Below are 23,190 nucleotides of genomic sequence, written 5' to 3' on the forward strand. Positions count from 1 at the left end.
GTTCCTTCCTCTGAGTCTGCTGCAATGTCTGACTTGTTGAAAGAGGATCAATAATAAATAATTAGATGTGCCAGGCATTTTGATTCTTAAATGCCCTGAGGAGGAAGAGAACATGCATGTTTAAAACTATTTTTAATCAAACATCTGTCTTGCCCAAATGAGGCCTACCTTTCTTTTTTATTATTACAATTAATACAGTTAGCATCTCCTGCTGTCTCGGTTTAGACAAGGGACGACCGCTCCAAGATGGCCGCCGTGTTTCCTATTGTTGTTCTGCGGTTCCTCCCGGACAGCAGATGGTGGCGTCATGAAACGACAGGAAGAGCAGGGGACATTGGTTTAGATCGGCGTGCGTTTTTGTGGATCTACAGACTGAAATGTGTTGCTCTAATAACTCAGTAATTCTCGGTGTCTGTTGTGATTTGGTGTCTCAGGACTCAGTCGTGTATCAGCGCGTCCTTCCGGATCATCCAATCACAGCGCAGACCTCTCGGAGCTCGCGACCACTGCGCACGCTCATCCCACAGTCCAAGTTAACGTAGAGACGGTAAGAGGCGCTTTTTAGTCGACTATTTCTTCATTTCTTTCCGTTTTAAAGAGCTTTATTGGAAGCGAATGGTCCACGTTGTTCTCCCGGCTCTGACTTCCTGTGTCGACGTTAAATGGCTCTGCTGTTTGGCTGCCTGGCTTCTCTCAGACGCCTCCAGTGTCGCAATGCGATTTTATAAGAACTAACACGGCGATGTTTGCGCACAGTTTGCTGCTCAGTTTACTTGTCGTGCTTTCTAACGTTTCTGAGTTGATGAAATCATTGGTTTTAAACAGAGGGAAATATAAACTATGCAGCTGCGATGCCACCTTCCTGCTTCTGCAGGAAATAAGAAGCAGCTTTAAATATCTAATCATCAGCCAGGCTAATCATTAGCCAGTGAGAGCACTGCTATAAGGGCAGTTTGCTGCTCTGGAGCAGACAGGTGTGTGTTATGTACATTATACACTAGTAACTCGCATGTTGTCTGCAGAACTATTGCAAACTAAATGATTCTCACCCACACAGTTCCCCTGGAGAACTGCTGGCCTCCAGGCTCAGAGTTGGGTTGCAACTCAATTGCATTTACCCGAATAACTTTTTTTTTCTTTAAAATGTAGCTTTAGGAGTATTTTTACTACGCTGTACATTTTGCTTTGACTTGACTAATTATATTATGAAGTATTGTTACTTTTGAGTAAAATGTCTGGATTCTCTAAATACTGTGAGTAACTTCTTTGAATGACAAACACACATGTTTTAACCAAAAATCTGCCAGACACAGACACAGGCCTGCAGTTTTTACAGTAACTAAGTTCTTTATTGAAAGAAACTGAAAAGTTGCATTCTGCAGCTTTATAATATTTTACAATATTCGATGTATTCTTGTTTATTAGACATTGTATTTGCCTACTTACAATACGTACAATACTACTTACAATACATGAAAAGAACAAAGATCATACTTCATATTCACAAGCAAACGTCCTTCATTATTTTTTGGAAAAAATTCACAGAAAAATCCAGATTCAGGAACACTGTCCCAAGTCTTACTCATGTCTCAGTCTCCTGTTTTTGTCCCTGGAAACCGATCGGCCTGATTCTGACTCTCATGACCAAACCGTTTCACTGCAGGAACATTTTTAACGTCAGAGATGACGACTTCGTGGAGCGACCGTCTGCAGAACTGTGCTGAACTCCCGGCCAACATGGACGGCATTGCAATGAAGAAGTATCGGCGCGAAGCTCACCACAGGTACAGTCACGCCTGTATTTCTGTTCTTTACACAGATAATGTCCTGGAGCAGTTGTGACATCTCAGTAGAGTTGCCAAAATGATCGATACCTTAACATATGTGACACTAGGAAAATGAATTGTTCAAAGCTGCATCAAAATCAATGTGAGCTGAGCCATTTATAATTATGCCTCTAAATTGTGGCACTTTTTTCAGCAGCAGGGCTGCAATAACAGACACTCAGTCCATCCCCAAAGTCACTAACCTGATCAAAGCAAAGACTTGCTGTAAGTTTTAAACTCTGAAACATCGCAACGACATCTGGGGAAAGCATGAGCGACCCTTTTTATATGAACAGCGTTATTTGGAGATACTTCCCCGATGAATGCTGCAAGCTGATGCTATAGCACTTATGTTTGAGATGGGATCGTCCACCCACCCCCCGTTTTGTAAAATACAGAATGGTCCCGTATTTGGCTTCTACACATGTCTGATAGACACGCCTATTACACACCCATCAACACTAAGAGTAATAATAATGACCAAAATAAAAACATACAGAACGCTACGATTGGAAACTGCTGTCACAGCTGCCTAGAGATGGACCCTAACCAGCCGAGGTGAGATGCTACTAACCCGTGTCTTCTCAAAGTGTCCTCGATCCGATTATCTCTAGAAGCAAAAGCTCTTACAAAAGTGGAGACGTGAGTGGGAAGACGCACATCCCAGGCTGAATAATTTCAGTGAGGAGGAATATTCAGTGGCATGCGGTGGGCTGTATGATGTCAGACACAATGGATAAGGAGAGGAACATGTCAGAACCTAATAGAACCAGACATCAGTCTCCTCGTTCCTCAATCACCTCCTAAAACTGATATGTCACAGGACATTTTATGATCGATTCAATTTCTTATTGTGCTTTTAGTAGACTACAATGGTTTGATTATTTGCTCACGTTGAGCTTGTACACACTAACAACTCCAAGGTACTTTTGCAAACAAGTCAAACTGTTTCTACTCTTTTGAACTTAAAGGCCTGTCAGCGTGATTGCATATTAACAGTGTTTGAGTTGATGAGGGTCATCTGGCAGAAACAAATCAATCTGTGTTGATTTGAACTTTCTGTATTTAACATTAGTGGCTTCAAGCATATCTAATCTCTCTGGTTTATGCATATTGCTACATGACATACATGTATTTTCTATTACAAAGCTTTCCGAGGGATCTGGCTCATCCTGCAATGAGGTACGCACTCCTTTTGTTTTTGAAGCACACTGTGATGACTCGTATAATGATCTCCATGACTCGACATAACTCTTCATAATACATTCATAAAATGTCATCAGTACTGACACAACACTCAGCAAGTGTTTTGGTTGTGAAATCTAAATGGTGTCACAGATTATATGACTCTGTGTGACAGTAGAAGAGGTGACTGTCTCAACAATGGACTGCAGAACAGAACAGTCAGTGATAGGATGAGGGGCATCAACTGCTGTAACATTTATCACCTTGTAGATGTCTTTATACCTCTGAAACTGCAAAGTCCCAGTAAAATGCATTTGAGTTTATGGGCGTTGTGTGAAAATGCGTCTAGGAGTGAACAGTTGCACAAGGCACTAAGTGTAGCAGCTCTGATGTTGTGTCCCTGTTGCTCTGAACAGATGTTTTCCATGCCAAAGTGATTAAGGGTAATCTGGATAATCCGTATCTTCATCATCCCAGTAACATCCTAATGTTGGCATGTAACGACTTGAAGTTATTTGTATCTTTTTAAATGTGTAGTGCATGTCTGTCTGTGTTTTTAGGTGTGTTTTGCGAAAATTATTTTATTTTTGTGATGATCTTTATTTTCACTGTGCCTTTCGATCAGTCGTTCACTGAGGAGTCGCTTGGAGGGAATCAGAAAAGCGGACAATTTAAAAAAAAAATAGAATTGCTCTTAATTGTTACTAGATTCGTGTCATTGCAGAGTGTTTGTCAATCGAAGCTTGGCCATGGAAAAAATCAAATGCTTTGGATTTGACATGGATTATACTCTTGCTGGTAAGTACAGTACAACCCTAATTTCAATCAAAAGTTATCTGAAGGTTCCTGAGAAAACAGCTTTGGTAAAAGTTCTGTAAATAAATCCTAATAACATCCCAGAATGCATTCTCGTTCCTTAAAGGAAGAATTTGATTTTAGTTCAAATTCTATTTCATCATTTGAATATTTCTATCTGCCCTCTGTATACAGTACTTTTAGAGAAACAGTTTCTTATTTAAAAGGTCGAATCAAATGTTTTGTTAGCATTTTCATGTATTTTTAATATAGTATGAACTTAAGTAGTTCAGACATTGTGTTATGCTGTGAAGATCATTCTGCCTCCTTCCTGTGCAGTGTATAAATCTCCAGAGTACGAGTCTCTGGGATTTGACTTGACCGTTGAGCGTCTCGTTTCCATCGGTTACCCTCAAGAGTTGCTCAACTTTGTCTACGATCCCTCCTTCCCCACCAGGTGGGTTCCTCTCAGCGTCGTTTGGTTTTCTGACTCAGCCGTTGTTGCAGAGATAGAATTTCTTACCTTCACTGCTTTGTCTGCATCATCTCAGAGGTCTGGTGTTTGACACCATGTTTGGCAACCTGCTAAAAGTGGATGCCTATGGGAACATTCTGGTGTGTGCACACGGGTTCAACTTCTTGAGGGGGTGAGCGTCACATGCTGATATCTTTCCTTATTCCACCTCATAGTGAGACACTGAGGTTCTAATCACAACCATGTAGTAGACGGATTTGTTTAATGTCTTATCCATTATGCATGGCTAGCACCAGTAGGCCTGTCACAATAACGAGTTTTGGTGGACAATAAATTGTTCGAGAAGTTAGTGCGATAATCAGTAATATTCTTTTGAGACCATTCTTAAGTAATATAGAAGTAATAGCAAAATAACAGTGCAAAAACACATTCTAAAAGATTCTTAAACTTCACACTGTAATGAACATTTAACACTGGAACTGGAAGACGTTTTAAATATCAAAAATAAATAAAGCAATAAATAAAATGAAGATTAAATTATTTGTAGACAAAATTCTCCTTCAAAAAAGGATAAGTTGAGACTAAAGCACCAAACTGAAAACTTATCATCCTGTTTTTGATAGAAAGAGGGGGGAAAAAAGATGAACGATAAATCACAGCAGTGGAAATTGTTGACTTTGTTTTAATTTATCATATGATTAATTGATTATTGTGACAGGCCTAAGCACCACCATGCAAATGGCTCAGTCAAGCCTACACACTGACCGCCTGGATGGAAGCAGCTAACTTGTTTCTGTGCACAGACCTGAGATCAGAGAGATGTATCCCAACAAATTCATCCAGCGTGGAGATACCGACCGCTTCTACATCCTGAACACACTCTTTAACCTGCCAGGTTAGTTTAAGCTCCATTTACGCCTCCATTCTAACATGAAACATGACTGTTCAGTCTGAAGACCTGGGAATGTTTGGGTGAAACTAACAGAGCATCCTGTTGCTCTGTGTCATCAGACAACTTGACATCAGTATATGTCAAAGAATACAACCATGATGTGCAGCAAGCAAATCAGTGACTTCCTGCTGAGAGAGGGCGGGGTTAAGGTGGTGTCATCATGTCACCATGTGAACATACTGAGTGCCAGTCTGATAGAACGCACAGAAAGCGCCCCACGTTTTCCTGCCTCAGTGTTTCACTGCGAATCGGAAGATTTTGAGGCTTATCCTTGCCCACATGCTTTGATGCAGAAAAAACTATCAAGGTGAAAAAACATCCACAGTTCAGGTCCTTGCTGGATATCCAATGTCTTTGCACAATAATCCAAAACAATCACCACCATATGTATTGAGTCGACGCAGCCAAAAAACCTTTGGTTATGCCAGTCATGTATTTTGTGGCAAAGCAAATTTGATGTAAATCTGTATAATCAGACTGTTGATTTTGTTTTCCTCCACAGAAACGTACCTCTTTGCTTGTTTGGTGGATTTCTTCACTAACTGTCCCAGATATGCAAGGTACAAACACACACATGCTCTGTCTCAGTGCATTGCGGCAATTTCAATGTTTTAGAGGACTTCTAGTTTCCCTATTTGTCCAGTTCTTTTTCCTTTTTTACATTATCAGTTCCTTGAGAGGGCTCTTAGACTGAGCATAACAAAACAGCAACAAGAAACCAGAACATAAGCTTTGAAAGATCTTTGAAAGAAATAGTCATCGAGACTATTTCTTTGAAATAGAAATAAAGAATAGACAGAATTTTTTTGTTTCTTTGAAAGAAACAAAAAAAAATGTTGGTAGGATGTTGAGTAAATTACCAACATTACTCATTGATGAAAATGCTCTGTAACAATTGCAGTTGTGAGTCTGGCTTCAAAGATGGCGACCTCTTCATGTCATACAAGAGCATGTTCCAGGACGTGAGAGACGCTGTGGACTGGGTTCACTTCAAGGTAAACCCTGCTCCTGTCCCTTAATATCTCCTAGGCTTCAGCTTTCATTTTGTTCACTCTCTCTGCTGGCTCTCACTTGATTTTCACAGGGATCCTTGAAAGAGAAGACGGTTGAGAATTTGGAGAAATATGTGGTAAAGGATGTAAGTGGACTCGGCTTTCCATGAAAACTAACATCTGACTGTAAAGAACTGTTGGGTTTGACTTGTGTTGCTGGTTTTTGTGGACAGCCGAAGCTCCCTCTGCTTCTCAGCCGCATGAACGAAGTGGCTAAAGTATTTCTGGCCACCAACAGTGATTATAAATACACTGAGGTAAGTTTTTTTCTTCCTTCATGATCAACTTGTGTAGTTCGGTTATTTCTGAATTTTCCTGTGCACCTCCTACTGCGGCACTAACTACTCATCAATGTCACTCACACTCCTGAAAGATTCAGTCCACACTGATGATGTGATTAAACTGTGATTGTGTTCAAAGTTGAGGAAAGAGTTTTAATTTAGTCCTGGGTTGATTTTTTTGCCTCAAACTCAAAGCAGGAGCGCACTGAGACCATTTATTAGAAATAAAAGCATGACAAATATCAATCTTTGGGTAATGAAGCTATGCAATGTGCAAGTTTGTCATTTTGAACTGAATCAGTGAAATTGATCAGCAACATGATCCCAACATGAACCCTGGTAGCAGAATAACAGCAGGAGGTTTATTTTGGTTGTATCACCTGGGATAAATCTGCTCTGAGATTTTATTTTCTGATACCATTTATTTTTATTATATATTCATTGATTTTAAAGACTGTTGAACTTAGAGGAATAAATTTGCTTGGCTCGTTAATTTTCCTCTAAGTCTCCGGGGTCCAAGAACTCCGCATGCAGGAGCGGGAAACACAGAGAACAACCATTCAACATCAAACTTCAGACATATCTAGAGTTTTATCCAGAGAATTCAATGCATATAGAATGTCACATCAGCATCACAACCCAGATTATCAAGAAGTCCAAACACATAACAAAACATACTATCACCTGCAACGAGTTGGAAAGGAAAGACAAGAATGCATTCTTGGGAATTGCTCTCACGGCTGCAAACAGAGCAATTCATTTTTCTGCTGTAAAACAGACATTTTATAAGGAGGTGTATTCCCTTAATTTAAATATATGCATTTATTTAAATGAAGGTGTGTCATCCCCTTGTAGGGCTGTTTAAAGTTAATTTTATTACCTTCTTTGAGACCTGTTCAAACCCAAAAGCAAATATATGGAAAGAACAAAGGTCATTCTCAAACAGGGTCTTCCCGTACCAGTCTCCTCCTTTACACATTCCAGACCAAAATTTATGTTTCAGCTAGAGACCTGGTGGTTTTCTGCTTCAGTGATTCATCAAGAAACGGATTCCTGCTTTTAACACACTGTTACAGAAACCTGGTGTCAGATGATAACTGTGAGTTTGGATCTAAAAATTGCAGGATTATCTTCTTTTAGAAAAAACTCTTAGAATTCCTGAAATATTTTACTTCTAAAACTTCAGTTTCCTAATCCTGTTCTATTTTAGTAATCTAAGATGCATGCAAATTAGTATGGTTAGACACTAACTAGTTCAGAACATGCTGTTAATGCTTAAAAGAAATATCTTAATACATTTGATTATACTTCTAGAAGAATTGTTTTCTAAAGGTTTTAGTGTTTTACTGAACTCCTAAACAAACTCCAAAGAATTTGACTCATCCTGTGAACAGGCAGACCCCCCTTCTTAGTCATTTATGTAAGTTCAGAGAGTCAGCAGTTGTTTTAGTTTGGATCTTTATCTAAGTTTACCTAACTTAAAATCTACTCAAAATATTCATGCTACATCTAATATTTCATATGCACAAAGGTTAACTGTTTCTAAAATTAATATAACCAAACTTATACTCCCAACAAAACATATCTCCTATCTTCTTGCAGAAAATCATGACCTACCTGTTTGACTTTTCTCATGGACCGAAGGTACGTGGAGTTTATCGGGAACCTGAATAGAACCAGAGTCATGACCGTCAGGGCATTTTGTTGAGACAAAGCATCATTCAGAACATTTCCTCATGCGTGTGCCGTTCCTGCAGCCGGGAACACCTCACCGGCCCTGGCAGTCCTACTTTGACCTGATCCTGGTCGACGCCCGCAAGCCCGTGTTCTTTGGGGAAGGTACAGTTCTACGGCAAGTCGACACTGTAAGTGTGTGCTACGAGACAAGCTTCAAAGTTATGGAACAAAATCATTTGTTGTTCAGACAGATTTGAAAATATTTTCTCCTTTTGCGTGTTGGCATTTTACAGAAAACTCAGCAGGCTTATATACACTGTAGCTCTGATATCTTCCAGTCCCAGTAAAATCTTCGAATTCACTCAACAGCATTTCATCCAGAAACAAGAAAACAAGCCTAACCATACCTCCTCCAAGTAAAAAGTAATTCTCTAATGGCCAACACAGTCACCTGATTTAGATCCAGCTGATCATGTCTTATTTGTCCTGACGAGGAACGCTAAAGGAACAAATAAGTAGCTGAAGATGGATGCAGATCATCATCACCTAGGGGACCATGAACCAGATTTTTAAGTCGTGATTCTGTGTAGGGAAACTACAAAGCAGAGTTAGCTGTAATTTACGCCTACCACCTTTCTCCAAACATGACGGCGTTTGGAGAAATGAGAGGGACCGTCTACAAACTATACACCTTAATCGTGTTTACATTAGGTTCAGTCATCATAGCGGGAAGTTCAAACCAGACGTTGAATGTCATGTTTTCTGAAAGTGTGTGATGAAGCTGTGGATTGTTTCAGACCACGGGTCGACTGAAGATCGGCACATACACCGGACCGCTCCAGCATGGCATTGTGTACTCTGGAGGTAAATGTTCCAATGGGTTTGCCCTGGCAAATATTTGTAGTGAATTATTGTGAAGTTGATGGAATGTGGCACAGTTTTCAAAATCCTGTACTTGTAAAACTCACAAAATTATGCATTTTTATTAAATTTTTTAATTGGACTTTTCCCACCAAATACGTTCCAGACCTTAATCATGGCTCATTCCAGTGCCAGTTTGTCACTGGTACCAGTAAAGAACCTGTCTGTTTTTCCAACACCAAAGAGCAAAGTCAAGAGACATGTAAATGTAAACATCTAATTCAGAGCTTTATTTGGTTTTATTTATTTATTTATTGCTGTTGTTCTTTCTGTAAATGTGAAAGATGAATAGCAGTATATATATATATTGTGTTGCAGTTTAACTCCCATGTTGTGGATGTATGGACAGTCTAAGAAGCTCTGGACCTGCTGTTCTTTAGAATGCAGCAGGAGGTCTTGGATCAGACCTTCTGACACTCCCTTCACTTTCTCTCTCAGGATCCTCAGACATCGTTTGCGACTTGCTGGGTGCTAAAGGAAAGGACATCCTCTACATTGGAGACCACATTTTTGGAGACATTCTCAAGTCCAAGAAGCGCCAGGGCTGGAGAACATTCCTGGTCATACCTGAGCTGGCCCAGGAGCTTCATGTGTGGACTGACAAGAGCGGTGAGAGGCTTCAGCATCACATTTAAAAGGGACCCGTCAGTTTTTAGGTAATATGGAAAAAGGACAGTCAGGAACATACACACAAAATTGCTGGTACCCCTCGGTTAATGAAAGAAAAACCCACAGTGGTCACAGAAATAACTTGAATCTAACAAAGGTAATAATGAATAAAAATTCCATGAAAATGAACAAATGGAAGTCAGACATTGCTTTTTATATAAGCCTCAAAAGAATACAAAAAAATTAAAATTATTGATTTTATTTTTGAAATACACATATATGTCAGTAGTAAATTTATAACTACTGACGGTAACATGGTTACTTGATTGTGCTATAAAATGACACCATGTGGCTGGAAAATGTTGCACTGCCCCTTTAGTGCGTCAAGCTGGCTCCAACCTGAACGGTGGCCACACATCCGTTTTAATAAGTTTCTTTGTAAAGCTTTAACTTTTCAGGAATGTTAAAGCTTTACAAATATTGCACCTCAGAGGTAGCCTGACATACGTGATCAAAACGTATTATTTCGTATTATCAAAACGCTTATTTTTTTCTTGCCGTTAAGTAATTATTACTCACCTGCTTTTTGCAAGTGCAAAATGCATATATATGTCAGTAGTGACAGAATACATGGCTGTCAAATATTTTCTAAGATTAAAAAAAGTATAATAATAAAATAGACAATACGAGAAGAACCTCGTAATTGTAGCATATTAAAATGATAACGCTGAAAAGCTGCCACAGATTATATTTGCTGCGTGTTGCACAAAATGTTTGGGCAACATGATGTCTGAGTGGGAGAGAGGAGCACAGTTTCATACACAGCTTTGAGGTTAAAAATTGTTCTTCAGCTGCTCCAAGTGAGCTGACTCATCATGGTCGTTTTCTCTCCAGCCATCTTTGAGGAACTTCAGTCGCTTGACTGCTTTCTCGCAGATCTTTACAAGTAAGATCCTGTTTTTTTCTTTCAATATGTGTGCTGTGTGGTAATGGATTCTTACAACATATCCTTTAACACATACTTATGAAACTGCAGGATACGTGATAATCGTGAAGTTTCTGCACGATCCTGACGTGATCATGCAGAACCCTTACTTTAACTAGACAGGTGAACTCTCCCCATGTTTGTATCCTCAGGCATTTGGACAGCAGTAGTAATGAAAGACCTGATATCAGCTCACTCCAGAGGCGCATCAAGGTAATACCTTATGAAAGATAACCAACAAAAATAAAAATATGAACAAAAGTCTAAAATAATGAACAAATTACGACTAACTTAACAGAGCAACTCGAACGGGCTGAGCTCCACTATTCTGGAAATAGACGTAGAATTTAGACCATGTGGTTTTTGTTATCAACCAATACAAGCAACTTTGGTTAAAAAGTTCGTCTATGGAAACCCAGTAGATTGTATCGAGTCATTGACTTGCAACACTCATTTTCCACTGCAGTTAAATATTTCCTCGACATGGTGCAGCTGCCATTTTTATAGAAATCGACGGATATTTGATATTTTTCCGGATTTCTTTGCTTTCATTCTCACAACCTCCGGTTTGATGCCGCATGCACTGCATCTGGAAGGTATTCACAGCTTTGGTAGAATGTTTTGAGGAAAGAGATTAATTTAATACGTTTCTTAAATAAAGCTGTAGCACACCGAAATGTGTGAAACCAAAGCTCTGCAAGTACTTTGCATGCATTTTGCATTTATGGAAGTTGTGACTGTTCTCCTTGGTCAACATGTTGTCCACAGAAAGTAACCCATGACATGGACATGTGCTACGGCATGATGGGAAGTCTATTTCGCAGTGGATCCCGGCAGACACTGTTTGCCTCCCAGGTGATGCGTTACGCTGACCTGTACGCGGCCTCTTTCATCAACCTGCTCTACTACCCCTTCAGCTATCTGTTCAGGGCTGCACATGTACTGGTGAGTTTAATATTGCTTCATTTTAGATCTGAACTTCTCAGTGTTTACGTCTGACTAATTATGGGGCTATTTGGTAATCTTTTATCTTCCTTATCCAGCAATACTATATGTAGTTATGTAGAGATGCCTTCACGTGTTTTAGATGAGAGCGAGATGCTGAAGCTACTGGAGTTGTGTTGGAGACATCAGCACAGAAGCAGGATTATGTGGTAAAAGTGGTTTACTGGTCAAAATTATACTACTATAATATAATAATACTTCCTGATGGAAGGCCAATAATGGGGGCATGTTTTGCACTAAATGGAGGCTGAACTGCTCTGCATATTTATTCATATACAGAGCAGTACAGCTCTGTATATCCATACTGATATATCACTATTATACTACACAAAGTTTCCCCCAGAAAACTTGCTAAGCCCGGTGGTTGGGCGCTAGGGAAGCCATTCATCTAGCAACCTGTTGGGTTTTTGAGTTAAGAAATGCTTAAAGTTGACAGGAAATTTGAAAATATCACTTGATAATTATGTGCTATTGAAAGATTGGAAGATTAATACCTGAACACCAACTATAAAGTCTTTAAAAATGCAAACATTAAAAACAAAAAAAAAACTTAAATAAATAATCGATGGTTAGCCTGGTGAGGACACAAATAAAGTCTGGTGGCCCGCCAGGCTTATAGTACACTGCTATGATATAATACCGTGGAATAATATATTAGAATACAATAATGTAGTATTGTACTATATTATAGTGTAATATTATGTATTATATATAGTACTTCATATATTAATGAACCTAACCTTTCATTAATATATGAACCTAACCTTTCATTAATATATGAAGTACTATATAATAAATGGCCCTGTCCAAGTCCAGACTGAAACCATATTGAATAGATACCCAGTATAGTATAACCCTTTCATTCAGTTGGCTGAGAGGTTGCCTGGCAACAGTACTTTTTTCCTATGGACGAACATCAGGCAACTAGGCAGAAACATGTTTCTGCAATCCTCAGTGAATTAAAGGCCATTTTCTAGTTTCTGCCATTCCGCTATGGAATGGACTCTGCAGCAGTTACACGCCAAAACACACTGGGTAAGATTGGATGATGAGTCGCCAGCTCTGCCCTCCGCCTGCCTGAGCTCTGCATCTGTGTCTCGTTGTCCAGATGCCTCACGAGTCGACAGTGGAGCACTCACACGTCAACCTGATAGACACGGAGTCGCCGCTCGCCACCCGCAACCGCCGAGACTTTGACGTCAAAGAAATGGAGATCAAGCGGCACCAGCTCACCCGATCCATCAGTGAGATCCAGCCGCCTCACCTGTTCCCCCAGACTCCACAGGAGATCACCCACTGCCACGACGAGGATGACGACGAGGAGGAGGAAGAGGAGTGAAAGATAGATGAGCCTTACCTCTGTTGCACATTTTATTTGATTGTTCAAACGTCTTTGTCCAACTTTTAAGCAGCTGATGGATATTTAGCTTTAGAAAATCTCATCCAGGTTTGCTGGTTTGGCCAGTATCATGAAGTTTGGATCTAGTTGTTCTTAGCAAAGGATTCAGGCATAAACAGATACAGTGAATAGAAAAACTGTTTTGAGTGAATTATACTGTATGTTTGCATGTGTGTGTGTGTGTGTGTGTGTATGGGAGGCGGGGGTCCTGCTGGTTTCTGCTCAGCCATCAGCTTCTCCACTCAGTCGGAGCTCTTTTTCTTTCTGCCATTTTGCTCTTTTGCTTTTGTTTTCCTGCAGCATTTATGCACAAGACTGTCAGTCTATACATACTATACTATTAAGAAGCTGTATAATATGTGCTCATTTAAATATGTGTCATTTACAAGTTGTATTATGTAAAAGGCAGACCAATCAGCCACACCATTACAATCATCGCAGCTGCTGGACTGTCAGATTAATGCTGGTGATGAATATCTTTATCAGGCTGAGGGCTTTCATCTTGTAGGTGGTTAGCGTAACAAAAAACATTTGTCTAAAAACATTTTTAAAAAAAACTATATGCACTTGTAAAAGTTCCAAGCAGAGACGTGAGCAGCTTTGAGCCGGTTGTTAAATGGTTAAATGACATAACAGGCTGCTGATGTTACGACACCTCAAACCAGGTCAGATGGTCAGGATGTGGTCAGATTGTGCAGAGCAGCCTGTAAACATCGTTAACTTATTCTGGAGGGGAATTTTAGGTTTCACCGGATGGACTGATGGATTATTCAGTATTCAAGCTCTCGTTAATTGACACGTAGGTCGATTTAATAAGTTGGTCTAAATACCCCTCCAGTTAACCAAAGACTTACTAATCGGAATAATCTGAAATTTGTGGGTCAAATTTCAGTCTCCCTTTTTATCTGATTTGAGTCTGTTCCTCATCTCGAGAACACAGACCGGCCTTCAGAGATAGATCTTTTTTTCAATGAATAACTGCTGTGAGAAGTTATTCATTATTTATACGAGGAAGAGAGACCACGGCGTTCCTTCCTCTAACTTTACTCATGTACACCTGCCTTAGAAAAGGGCTCACATTGAGTCTTTTTCCCTCAGCAACAAAGTTTTGTAACACTTTATTTAAGGCTGACATAACACTGTCATAAACATGACATAACACCTGTTATGAACATGAATGTCTTTATGAATGTCTGACTGTTGTCATGAGGCGTCATTTGATAAATAATGACACTTTTAATGCAGCATTAAAAGTGTCATTATTTGCTGAATGACACTTCATGATAACGGTCATAAACAGTATTAATAAAGACTCCTTCATGTTTATAACAGTGTCATGTCAGTCTTATGCACACCGTATCAAATAAAGTGTTGATACTCATTGTGTTATCATCCTGATTTTGTCGTTCTACTATAGATGACATGATGCGTTTACTTGTTTCAAAAAGATTTTTTTTTAAAACAACACATCTGTTAAGCATTTGGATTTGTTTCTCTTAAAAATCCAGTCTTCGTGTGAATTTGAATTTTTCTTGTTCTTATTGTTCCCTGTGAAAAAATGTTGAACTGTAATCAGAAATATCATACTGTAAAACAATGAATAGGAAATCCCGCAACTGCTATGACAATTTAGCCATTCATTATTTTGGCCAGTAGAGGCCAAACGAATTCCTGCTTATCGGAGCATTTGTTCCTTCAGTCAGGAGGATGACATGAACCAGGTCAGCCTGACTGATGACCTGTGATACGTGTCATTCTGAATCGTCCTGCTGAATCACACAGTAACACAACATAACCCTGTGGTTGTGCCACAATAGACATGTTTGATTTTCCTTATGTTGGACTTGACCTGTCGCTTGACTTGATGCTGTTAATGGGAGAAAAGGCTGGACGTCTTGCAGTCTCTTGTTGTCCCAAATTTTTATTTTTTTAAAACAAAGTGTCTCTGTGGGCCCCAGTGTCCTCACTGATGCCGCCGTGGCTGTAGGCGTGTTTCACATGCTGGAATGTTTAGTTGATCGAAGTTCACAAAACGCACTGCAGTGTGTTGGATAAGGATTCAGAGTTTCAGTTTTACCTTTATGTTACAGAGCTGCTGGAAAACGACTTCTTCTATATTCATTCAAAAGCCAGATTTAGCCAAATCAACGTTGGGTTGATCAGAGCCTGCAGCGCTTCACACTTCATGCATGCTTTTTATTTTTGTTTTTCCTGTGTCGTATTTGTTGACATTGCTTCAGTGTGGAAATATTTTAATAAAGATTCTTATAATGATAAAATATGGAGATTTTTTTTAAAGGTCATGTTTAAGGTCATTATTTCTGTAGCTAAACTCCATTTGTAAGTGACAGATGAAAAAAAAAAACCTAATTGTTGTTCATTCTACATAACAACATTTCATAACAGTTCATAACAACATTTATTATTAGTTTATCGCATAATGTAAAGCATTTTCAGCTGCATTGTTACTGAAAGTGTGATTAAAAACAATTCAATACACAAACGTGGGGTTAAAAGGATGGCAGACTTTTAAAACGGTCATCAGATTCTAATTGGTTAAATGTGAATGTTGCACACAAAAATCAGAGTTTGGTATTTTGCTCGGATTTGGGCACAGTTCACAATGTTTTCAGGAACAAATGTGTATCAGTCGCTTGTTTTATTTTGGTTGAGGTTTTTATCATTTACATGGTGAAACGTAGAGCTGCACTCACAGACTAACATTCTGTTCTGCTTCTCTTGTGTTCTGTACCATTACATTGCGTGCGTTTTTTGACATGCAACCTAGGATTAAAGTTCAAATTTTTTCCTGACATACCTCTGTCCAAATACAATCTCTGTTTATGGTCATGACCAAGTTAACGCAATTTTTGAAGAATTGATACCCGCTGAATTCTTCCATATTTTGTCACGTTGCAACCATAAACTTTTGTGTGAAAGATTTAACACAAAGTGGTGCACAGTTGTGAAGTGGAAAGAAAATACATGATTCTAATAAATATTTTTTTTACAAAAAAAAAAGTGTGTTGCAATTTTACTTATAAAGATGCTTCTTTAATTTTATGAATACCATAAGTGGAACTTTCTTGAGGTACTTTTTAACTTTTATTTGAGCAACATTTCACACTGCTAACTTTAAATGTATTTCAGTCAAATATTTGTTTTTACTGGAGTATATTGTTTTGTATTCTTTTCTCCTCTGGGCATGAAGTAGAATTAATACTATAAGAATACTAAGAATTACTGGATTTTGCGTAAAAGTGAGGAATGTAAAATGTTCCTCACTTATCCTGCAATATAAATGGGAGTGGGAGCTTCCAAAAGCCAGAAGCTTGTTAAAAATAATGAGTTCTAAAATAAAGTGTTTTTGTGGTAAATATTCTACTTTAATTTTGGAACTGGAAACAATGAAATGCAACCCATATTTTTGTTTCAGAAAAAATCAGACACTTAACTTCTGCATCAGCCACACGGCATGACACCGGGGGAAGGGGTGCAATACTGCCACTCCATCCATCCATCACAATTTGTCTTGTGGGGTCACACAAGACCCAAGGGTTGCTGGTGCCTCCAGTGGGGGCATGAGGGTGGTACACACTATCGAAATGCACAGATTTTCCAGAGATGAGACAGACAGCTAAAGTGCAAAGAACAAAAACTTTTAATGTCACAAGTGGAGAACGACACAGATAAAATCAGCAACTTCTCGGTGTGTTCTGGGGAGGCTGAAACAATCACAGAATCATATACGGTTCCTTGGCGCACAGGAAATGGGAGTCATTTCAAATGCCCAATACCAAATTGGGACACATAACATAAAAAGGAGTACTCTGAAACATAAAGACAGCCCTGCGGGGGAGGATGTCTTTTACCGAGCTTCCTCCAAAACTACTCAGATAAGTTGAGCATCTCATTGGGTTCCCATAGTGGGATCGCTCTATTTGTTATCTCTTCCCTTGCAAGCGGCTGGCCTTGGTCCTCCCTTTCACTGACACAAAGAACTGTTCTTATGAGTTACCAGGTGCAGCTGGCTAGGAGAGAGGAGTAGAAAAACAACTTATGCAACTCAATATTTTATATATGTCTAGGTGTAATCTTATTGTAGATAATTAATTTTGTTCCACACACACAGTTAGCCAGGCCATCGCTGGGCAACACAAGAGAAAAACAGGACAACCCAATCACGCACACACAGACTCACACTTAAAGAGAATTTAGAGGGACCAGTAAACTTGAAAGTCTGTTTTTAAATTAGAGGGAGGAAGCCGGAGTATCCATCAATGCACAGGGAAAATATGCAGATTTCATGCAGAAAGATGCCAGGCTGGGATCTGACCAGTGTGCCGTCCCACAACGGGACAAACAGCATTAAAAACAACAAAAAACCTCATGTTGTACAGAAATCACAGACTTCACGTGTTCTCATTGAACTGGCCTTTACAGGTTTAACCTTGTCAGCATACCTCTGAGTTCATCTTCACACCAAGCCACCAGCGACGGCTCTCTGATTAAGAGCTCTTGTGCAGGAGAAGTCTGCGAACGCTGAAGGACACCGTACTCTCTGGATGTCATCAGCAGCAGCACCAAACCCTGATTCCAGACTTGTGAGAACACGTGAGGCTTGAAGAAACGGGCCGAAGAGCGCTTTCAGGGCTGCTGTCAGGGTTGATCTGCCGTTTGGCCTTCAGGCTGCTGATAAAATCGCTCATCATTGTCACGTGCTGAAATGAAAGGTCACGGACATTTTCTCAGCTCATCGGACCCATGAAGAAATGTTCTCTGGATTACTGTGGTTGTGTCTTCATTGTATTTCTCTCATCTTGTCCAGTAATTAAGGATAGAAATGTCACATTACCATGGATGAAGCACCCTCTACTTTTGATGGGGGAGACTTCCAGTGTACATCTTACCTACGTTTAACATTTGCTTCCTATATTAAAGGTTTTCCTCAGTATTGAGACTAAACCAAAACTAAATCCAGTTGCTAAACTTAAACAGTCATAACTGTTGAGTCTTCTGTTCCCTCCCAGCTCTCAGCAGTGACAAAAAAATAAAAGATAAATAAAGACAAAACTACTGGCATCCTCAAAACGTGATTGCTTCATCCTCAGTGCAAACTGAGGATGAAGTTTGCACTGAGTGCAAACGGACTTATGTGTGGACCGTTTTGAGTCGGTTGCGCTTTCCTTGTGTTCAAAAATATTTGCTTCATGAAAACCACACGCGTCAAACTCAAGGCCCCGGGTGGCTTTTTATGTGGCGCTCAAGACTCTACATTACATCAATAAGTCCCTGCAGTTTTTCACAAATCTGCAAAAGTTGCAAAAAAAAAAATACAAAAAATAAAAATCAACAGATCCCCACATTTTTTTCTGATTTTACTACAATATTTTTTCTCAAAACTGGTTAAAAACATTGAGCTTTTAACCAAAAACTCAACTGCTGCCTCAGCCTTACTTGATGCCAAGTTGCAATCCGAGATCAGTGTGGCGATTAATAAAAAGCCACATTTAACGTCATGCATTAGCGTGAAATTCCTTACAAATGTTTCTGAAAGTCACCACAAAATCTGTCATTGATTGAAAAAAACCCAACAAAAAACAATCACAAAATCCTGGATGGATCAGCGTGAAAGGACGTTCAATATTATTTAATTTTAAGAAACACTTACTGAATGCTGAAGCAAACATCTGTTTGTTGGTATTTTAACAGTTTAATTGGTTTCAACAACACATTCTGGCACAACTGACCTTTTAAGATCAGTTAGATTTTTGATTTGGCCAGAAATAAAACCTTCAAATTGAATGTTGCACCTGATCCCCATCTACCTTCTTCTTCTTCTACTTCTATTTAGCAAAAATAATTTGCTATTATGTTACATAGCAAATTATTTTAATTTGCATTAAAATAATGCAAATTACTTTAATTTGCATTATTTGCAAATTAAAATAAATAAATAATTCAATCAAAATAAATAATTTGCATTATTTATTTTTACTGACGTAGCCAAACCAGCTACATGTGTTTTCACTGAGGCTGTGATTCCTTCCTGGATTTTGGGCAAAGGGTTTAAATAAAGCTACCGTCAGCTGATCATTCTCCCTCTCCTGAACTTTGACATCAGCTTTTTCATTTCTGTTTCGTGTCTCTGCTCTGTCTTCTCAAACCACCACTAAGAGAAATGTTGTCTTGTAGGGAGCCAGGTTCCTCTGGAGGTTTATTCCCGTTAAAGGGGAGGGGTATCTTTTTCTCTCTTCACATGCATGCTGTAAAAGTCAATGACAGTGTCTGGAATGAAAGCTGCAAGACAATGACTCCATCCAAACTGCTGGAATTAAACTAGTCCGATAAGGGATTGAACTATTTGACAGGATTTGACTAGGATTAAATTTACATTTTATATTAAGTGCCTCCAGATAATGTGTTGTAAATTGGCGCAATATAAAATAAACTGAATCAAAATCTGTGTCCAGACTCCAGTGGCGTCCTGAAGAGCTGCGTTCTTAACCGTCTGAAGCGACTGATCCTGACGCTCCACAAAAACACTTTAGACTTTTTTCATTTATAAAAAAAAAATCAATCAATCAAACACACTTCGCATGTAACCAGTCCAGCTGTGCGATTCATCCAAAACCTGCCAAACGGCCAACTTAGTTTCACCCATCAAACATGAACGTGACACACAAGAGCCGGTGTGTCACTGTCTGCACTACAGCAGCAAAAGCTGAGGTGATGATTGCGCCGTGACGCGTCGTCGTCATGCTGTCACTTCAGCAGATGCGTCAGCTGGTCCTGTAGGTTCTTTGAGTGCTCCACGCTGAGGGACAGAGGACAGTGAGAATACGTGGTGGCTTCGTGTTTTGGCTTTACTCAGCGATACGGAGCACAGCCTAAACAACGCTGGGTGTGCTGAGACTTACTTCTTCTGGATGGCCTCCTGTCTGAGAGGGGGGAGACACACATGCTTTAACTGCGCTTTCCTCCACAGCACAGACTAAAGTGAAGCAGCTGAGTGATACTTACTGGTACTGCAGATGCGTTGTTATGATGGACATCTTTCTCAGGCTCTGGAGGACAGACAACACCAAGAGGACAACAGTGGTCTCTAGTTAGCTCAGAGAAGTATCACAAACAGGAACAAGTTTTTCCTGTTCCTGTTTGGAAAACCTTATTTTCCTGTTCAGAAACAGGAAGTCTTGCTAGGCCCAGTGATTGGGGTGCTAGGCCAGTCATTCATCCAGCAGCCCGTCGTGTTTTTGAGTTAAAAAATGCTTAAAGTTGACAGGAAAGTTGAAAATATCACTTGATCATTATGTGTTATTAAAAGATTGGGAAATTAGCACCTGGAACCAACTACAAAGTCTTAAAAAAACAGTAACATTTTTAAAAAAATTTAAATAAACCAGCAATGCTAAGCCTGGTGGGGTCACAAGTAAAAGCCTGGTGGCCCGCCAGGCTTATAGTACACTGGGGAAAACCTGAAGAAGAATGATCACTTACATCTTCAGAGTGCAGAATGGCATCCTCTTGTATCACCATATTCCTTGCTGCTTGGCCAAGAAGCTGAAAGACACCAATAATGAAGACATGATTGGCAAAAAAATGATCCTTCATTTCAGTAACTCAAACATTACATCCCAGTTTAGTTGATCAATTCAACGCAAATTTGCAGAATGTGGCTTGCCGTTGTTTTGCTGGAATACGTTGGGATGTCACTGAAAAAGACTTTCCTCCAAAACCTTTTTGTGTCTTTCAGTATTAATGGTGCCTTCACAGATGTGCAAGCTCCCCATAACATCACATCAAGTCAAGCCCCAAGATAAAGATGTAGGACTCAAGTCCAAATTATGTATTCAACTCTATAAAAATGTATTTTGTGCTCAAGTAGGAATAAATATGGCTGATATTAACCGAATCTAGCAAGGCACAAATGACATTTTGAATAAAACAAAACAAATCTCTGCATTTCTGATATATTAAGAAAACTTGCTTTACTCCCTGTGCGCTGGACACAAACCTCCAAAATTTCAATTAACAGCACCAAGCCACTCCGTATGTTTGAGACAAAGGAATATTGTCTGGCATCTGATTTTATTTCACACAAACGCTCACTCATATGCGCTCAAAACATGTTCAGGCAAACACTTCATTATGTGCCTGCACTTGCAACTTGATAAAGCAGAATGGAAATATTATGGGGGAATTTTGAAGGTCCTCCATTTGTTTCCACAGACTGTCACAACATCATGACCGTTTTAACCATTGTGTAAAATAAATATATATTTTTTAATAAAAGTTTCATAGTGCTGTACAACATACAGGCCAGGTAAGGGCAAAATTACAACATAAAATACTGTGCAATAATTAAAAACAGCACACTCCCATCCAAAGCAATGAGAAACCAAGAAAAGTGACGTAAACGTGCATGCGTGTTTGTGCATTGAAAGAACAAAGACCATGACAAGCCAAACGCAGGTCTGCTTCGTCCAATCAGAGGCGTCTCTAGTATACGCTGCATGAGTAACAACCAATCAAAATACTGCAACGACCTGCGCAAAAAGGGGTGGGCTTTGGAAAACACAAGGAAACTTAAGGAAATTAAAAACTTGGATTTTGTGTCTTTTAGTAAAGCAGACAAATGCTTACTCATCATTGTCCATTTTAACAGTCAGGTTTATTTGTACAGCACTTTGCATCTTTAACACAAAAATAAAATAACCTATAGCCATTTTTCTGGAAAAGGCGTTGGTCAGCAAGTGAACATAAATATATATGAGTCGGGGGATAGTGATGAAGAACTGCTGCAATATTATTGTTATTAAAGTCCATATATTGAGGCGCTTTAAGAGAACCGTAGCTGCCCTTTTATTTTGTAATGTCTCCTCGTTTCCGGTGATTGTCCGGTAACGTTTTACAGGAAGACGGAGGGTCGCGTTACCTCTTGGCTGCGGGATCCTTTCAGCACCTGGCGGGTCAACGCAATCACGTCCCCGCTACAGGAGCCCACCTTGTCGGATAATAACCCTTTAACGGACTGGCCGAACCGCGGCTGAGAGTCAGCTGACGCCATTTTTCTTATTACAAAAAAAAAAAAAAAAACAACGGCAACCGGAGAGGTCCTAAATTGAGTAGCAACGCGTTCATGAGGCGCCTGTTAATTTGGGTCGTTATAAAGCAAAACTTTAAGTTCGGTTCACATTTTGGGTCTGTCGTCCTTTCCGGAGCCTTAAGTAATAGATTCTATTTGAAAGAAATATCTAAATAACCTGGTTTATTATGCAATATTAAAACAGGATTAAATTTAACCTTAAAGTTTCCTAAGGACTTCCAGAAGTATTTACACCCACAAGAGTATGTGGGTGTAAATCCACAGCTGATTGTTAATTAATTAGGTTTATTTGATCAATCTTTATGTGGCTAAAACAATTGGAACTCTTGCGGGAAGGATTTCCGCAATGTTTACGAGTTTTGATGGGAATTTAGATCACTCTTCCAAAATTGTATTTGTGAGGTCAGACACTGATGCTGGACAAAACAGTCTGACTCACAGTCTCAGTTGTAATTCAGTTCAATTCAGTTCAGTTTGGGACTCTATCCAGGCAGGTCAGGTTCTTCCACATCAAACTACATCTGACTATTTAGAAAAGAAAGACATTTCATGATTGATCTTGTTGCATTATATCATTCATGTTAGAATTGACTTGAGAGTGATCCTTTCTTTTCCTGATGTTAGTAGCAGCAGTCTGCATGACTAGGTGCTACGTTTTGTGGACAAGCGAACATGGAGGTGACTGGATAAATGTAAAAACCTGAGACTCAAGTGAAGGTACACCGTCCAGCAGGACTACCACCCTAAACATACATAAACATACAGCTCAAGGTACAACGGAATGGTTCCGATCAAAACATTAATGTGTTACAATGGCCTAGTCAATGAAAAAACCTAAGTTGAGATAGACATTACCTCAAAATGCTTGCAGCTCTTGCAGTGACAGTTGGTTCTAGAGAAAGTTTTAATGCAGAAGTAT

The 23,190-nt window shown here is 39.4% G+C and overlaps 2 protein-coding genes across 4 annotated transcripts; one reads left to right on the top strand and one right to left on the bottom strand.

Annotated features, from left to right (window-relative positions):
• The first annotated feature begins 153 nt into the window (after positions 1-153).
• nt5c2a (5'-nucleotidase, cytosolic IIa) lies at positions 154-13,753 on the top strand. 3 transcript variants are annotated; one of them, XM_055029305.1, is made up of 20 exons: positions 154-349; positions 435-547; positions 1,664-1,784; positions 2,976-3,008; positions 3,736-3,809; positions 4,146-4,263; positions 4,358-4,453; positions 5,085-5,176; positions 5,736-5,793; positions 6,135-6,228; positions 6,318-6,371; positions 6,459-6,542; positions 8,169-8,210; positions 8,324-8,431; positions 9,041-9,107; positions 9,603-9,773; positions 10,668-10,719; positions 10,911-10,971; positions 11,527-11,703; positions 12,872-13,753. In XM_055029305.1, the coding sequence occupies exons 3-20, from the start codon at positions 1,684-1,686 to the stop codon at positions 13,100-13,102; spliced, it is 1,713 nt and encodes a 570-aa protein (XP_054885280.1). In that variant the 5' UTR covers positions 154-349; positions 435-547; positions 1,664-1,683; the 3' UTR covers positions 13,103-13,753. The 3 variants fall into 3 exon arrangements, with proteins under 3 accessions (XP_054885280.1, XP_054885279.1, XP_054885281.1); XM_055029304.1 differs by having other exon boundaries at positions 154-547; XM_055029306.1 differs by lacking the exon at positions 2,976-3,008 and having other exon boundaries at positions 154-547.
• Positions 13,754-16,805: 3,052 nt separating this feature from the next.
• On the bottom strand, positions 16,806-22,266 carry borcs7 (BLOC-1 related complex subunit 7). The gene is made up of 5 exons (XM_055029308.1): positions 22,101-22,266; positions 20,663-20,725; positions 20,186-20,229; positions 20,083-20,103; positions 16,806-19,979 (listed from the first exon to the last, which is right to left on the bottom strand). The coding sequence occupies exons 1-5, from the start codon at positions 22,230-22,232 to the stop codon at positions 19,928-19,930; spliced, it is 312 nt and encodes a 103-aa protein (XP_054885283.1). The 5' UTR covers positions 22,233-22,266; the 3' UTR covers positions 16,806-19,927.
• Between the last annotated feature and the right edge of the window lie 924 nt (positions 22,267-23,190).

Source organism: Poeciliopsis prolifica, unplaced genomic scaffold (assembly GCF_027474105.1).
Source record: "Poeciliopsis prolifica strain line A6 unplaced genomic scaffold, Auburn_PproV2 SCAFFOLD005, whole genome shotgun sequence".
NCBI lineage: Eukaryota > Metazoa > Chordata > Actinopteri > Cyprinodontiformes > Poeciliidae > Poeciliopsis > Poeciliopsis prolifica.

What these genes read in the sequence shown, in the direction of transcription:
- nt5c2a (XM_055029304.1), top strand. Translation starts at nt 1,684, where the DNA reads ATGACGACTTCGTGGAGCGACCGTCTGCAGAACTGTGCTGAACTCCCG. An exon ending in TTCTACGGCAAGTCGACACT is followed by an intron (nt 8,432 to 9,040) that starts GTAAGTGTGTGC and finishes GGATTGTTTCAG; the next exon opens with ACCACGGGTCGACTGAAGAT. An exon ending in TGTGTGGACTGACAAGAGCG is followed by an intron (nt 9,774 to 10,667) that starts GTGAGAGGCTTC and finishes TTTTCTCTCCAG; the next exon opens with CCATCTTTGAGGAACTTCAG.
- borcs7 (XM_055029308.1), bottom strand. Translation starts at nt 22,232, where the DNA reads ATGGCGTCAGCTGACTCTCAGCCGCGGTTCGGCCAGTCCGTTAAAGGG. An exon ending in CCATTCTGCACTCTGAAGAT is followed by an intron (nt 20,230 to 20,662) that starts GTAAGTGATCAT and finishes TCTGTCCTCCAG; the next exon opens with AGCCTGAGAAAGATGTCCAT. An exon ending in CAGGAGGCCATCCAGAAGAA is followed by an intron (nt 19,980 to 20,082) that starts GTAAGTCTCAGC and finishes TCTGTCCCTCAG; the next exon opens with CGTGGAGCACTCAAAGAACC.